Source organism: Sinocyclocheilus grahami, unplaced genomic scaffold (genome assembly GCF_001515645.1).
Source record: "Sinocyclocheilus grahami isolate Dianchi unplaced genomic scaffold, SAMN03320097.WGS_v1.1 scaffold2641.1, whole genome shotgun sequence".
NCBI classification, from domain to species: Eukaryota; Metazoa; Chordata; class Actinopteri; order Cypriniformes; family Cyprinidae; genus Sinocyclocheilus; species Sinocyclocheilus grahami.
In genome coordinates this window covers 28,460-31,656 of record NW_015507820.1, presented here as the reverse complement: position 1 = coordinate 31,656, position 3,197 = coordinate 28,460, and the positions used below count along the sequence as shown (strand labels likewise).

The window sequence follows — 3,197 nt, the reverse complement described above, 5'->3', positions numbered from 1 at the left end:
GGTTCGGAGGTTAGATGTGTACATATGAACCGGCGGGACATAAGCTAACACACACTTGCTGCACGTCTCATAAAACATTCAAAAATGTCAATATGTGGGAGTAAGAGAAGAGCAGACGTATGGATAAATCTGACGACGCAAGAGAGAATTCAATTCGGTCCGGTTTTCAGAGCGCAGACACTGAAGCATAACGTTACACACACAGAAAGCGCCTCTCACAGCGCTCGCGCGAGCACTCTTTAGCGTCGCATGAACGGAGAATTACACACAAAATGATGTCGAATTGTCCGTTTTGAGAATGAGAATTCACGTAAACACAGTTGATTACGTCTTAAGTGAACGTAAACAGCAGGGAGAACGTGTATCAGTGCATTGCATCCATTGCAGCAGTGCATTCGGTTTTAAAGGGACAGCAGCCTAATTTAGTTGCTATTGTCCGAGTCATTGATATTAATCAAGCAACAACAGAAAGACAGAAAATCACGCACTGCTCTTAACTGAAAAACTTTAGTAGCCTTAAAGATGAATCTAAATGTATTTATAGAAATAAATATGTCTGCTTGAAAGAATGAAGAATATGGTAAACAAGTTGCTATAAAGAATGCATAAGTAGCTTATATAACCATTGGTATTTAATTTAAAAGAAGACTCTTGTTCTTTATGAGAAATGGTTTTATTTAATTTTAACATAAAGGCATGTTGTGTGTCACCGCAGTTAAACCGGTGTCTATCATGATAAAACCTTAATATCAAACCTATATAATGAGTTCGGAAATGTTAGAGAAATGCTTAATAAATGCATTACACTGTAAATAAACCCATTAGATTGTAGACGACTAAATATACTGTAGATTTAGTCAACTAAAACTAGATGACTAAAATATGAATAAAACTAAATGGCATTTTAGTCAAACGACTATGACTAAAACTAAATCAAAATTGAATGTCAAAATTAACACTGCAGTGATGCACTGATCCATTTCTCCAAATCTGATGAAGAAACAAACTCATCTTCATCTTGAGCATGGCCTGAGGGTGAGCACATTTCAGCACAGAAAATGTCATTTTTGGGAGAATTATTTCTTTAAATACTAGTATTAAGTGATGAGTGACTTACTGTAGCAAACACCACTAATTAATTAATTAGTGAGAAATGATAATGCATTTTTTTGCGATCTCTTGGTCTCACTGACATAAAAACAACAGACGTGAAATCTCACAGTGCAATTGCTTCTGAACACCTGAAGATGTTTTTTCTGAAGTTCTTGTCTCTCTAAAGTTCGCTGATATGATGGTTTATTCTCCAAATCTGGCAAAGAGGAATCCAGAGTGTTTTTCACCTTTTAATTCTTTCTTAAAGAGAAAAACAACTGAAATAGCCTCTAATCTCTACAAAACACGGTTCACAAACACATGAGCGAACTGACCGGCGTCTGGTCTTGATAATATCAGCCGGAAAGAAAAGTCTTCTCGAACACAGAGCAAGGTGTTGCATTTTAATGGAAGATTATGAAAACTATTTTCTTTACAATAGAGTGCAGTTATGAATTGTGCACAATAAGTCTTAGAGCATTTATTGATGGTAAACAGAGACAGGCTGACCTAGACGAGATACAGGACACTAAACTTGTTTAAAGACGTGTAATTAACGCGTCGACAGTCATGAACGAGCGAGCTGTGGTTTCTGTCAGCTGTGAAGTGTCTAACTGTTGTCTTACCTTTTTTCCTTCTCCGTATATGAGTGGAAACTTCAGATCTTCCTCCTGGACTGTTTTGTACGCCCTGCGCAAAATAACACAGCCAACATTAAACAGCAGCTGAAGCGAAGAGAGCACATCTGAGACTTTTTATAGTCAGGAAGTTGTTTTTTGCAGGAAAATTTATATTTGTATTCAGAAAAGGTGCATTAAATTGATCAACCGTGTCAGTGAAGACATTTATAATTACAAAAAAATATTCCATTTCAAATAAACGTTGTTCTTTTGAACTTTCTATTCATCAAAGAATTATAAAAAATAAAATGTATCATGATTTTCACAAAACTATTAACTGTTTCAGAAATGTTTCTTGAGCAGCAGATCAGCATATTATACTGAAGATCATGTGACTCTGAAGACTGGAGGAATGATGCTGAAAATACAGCTGTGCATCACAGAAATAAATTATATTTTAATATATATTCACATAGAAAACAGCTATTTTAAATTGTAATAATATTTCTAAATTTTTCTGATTTTACTGCATTTTTGATCAAATAAATGCAGGCTTGGTGAGCAGAAGAGACTTTTAAAAAAGAACATTAAAAATCGTACCAACCCCAAACTGTTGCGTATATCGCCAAAAATAAATATTAATTTCAAATTGCTTTCTTTCGTCAGTGAAACACAAAATAAGAGATTTAGACAATGTATGGTCACTCTTTTCCATACAATTACAATAAATATGCACCGAAGCTTTTGAGTTTCAAAAGTGTTCATAAGAGACGAAGCAATGACTAATTTGTGAATGAATCATTCTTTTACGTCAGATCTTTTCAATCGTTTCAAAGGTCACAAAGCCCGGAAATTTGAGTCTGCTTCTCATTCAAATCTATTGTACGGATACAGAAGACTTGAAATACAGTGCAGGAGTCATATATAGATAACTGTTAAGATGCTTTTGCATCCTTTTTGAAGCTAAAAAGATTGGGTCTCCATTGATTGAATACATTTTTTTCCATGCAGTTACAGAGTAATTTGGGTTTGGAATGACATTGAGATGATTTTTAGGTGAACTATTCTTTAATCAATTCAGACATTCGAGCAACTAAACGCATATGATCAAATACTGAATGTGATTCCTGGATGCAGCGGCACTCCCACACGATTCAGCATCCCTGTCTGACAGAGCAGCGCTGCATCTCTGATGAGCTCGTGAGCTCAGTTACATCCCAGAGGACACACACACACACACTCACACACACACACACACACTCACACACACAATCTCACAAACACACTCACTCACTCACTCACACACACACGCAAACACAATCTCACACACTCACACACACAGACAGACACACACACACACGCACGCATGCACGCACACACACTCACAGACAGACACACACACACACACTCACAAACACAATCTCTCACACACACACACTGACACACACACACACACACACACTCACTCACATTCACTCACACACA

At 36.6% G+C, this 3,197-nt stretch overlaps 1 protein-coding gene across 1 annotated transcript in view; it reads right to left on the bottom strand.

The window, feature by feature from the left end:
- The window catches only part of LOC107575441 (protein phosphatase 1H-like), a 23,956-nt gene that overhangs the window by 8,049 nt on the left and 12,710 nt on the right, over positions 1–3,197 (bottom strand). The window contains exon 7 of the mRNA XM_016261819.1: positions 1,651–1,782. Within this exon, the coding sequence (XP_016117305.1) occupies positions 1,651–1,782 (132 nt within the window). The remainder of the gene's footprint in view (positions 1–1,650; positions 1,783–3,197) is intronic.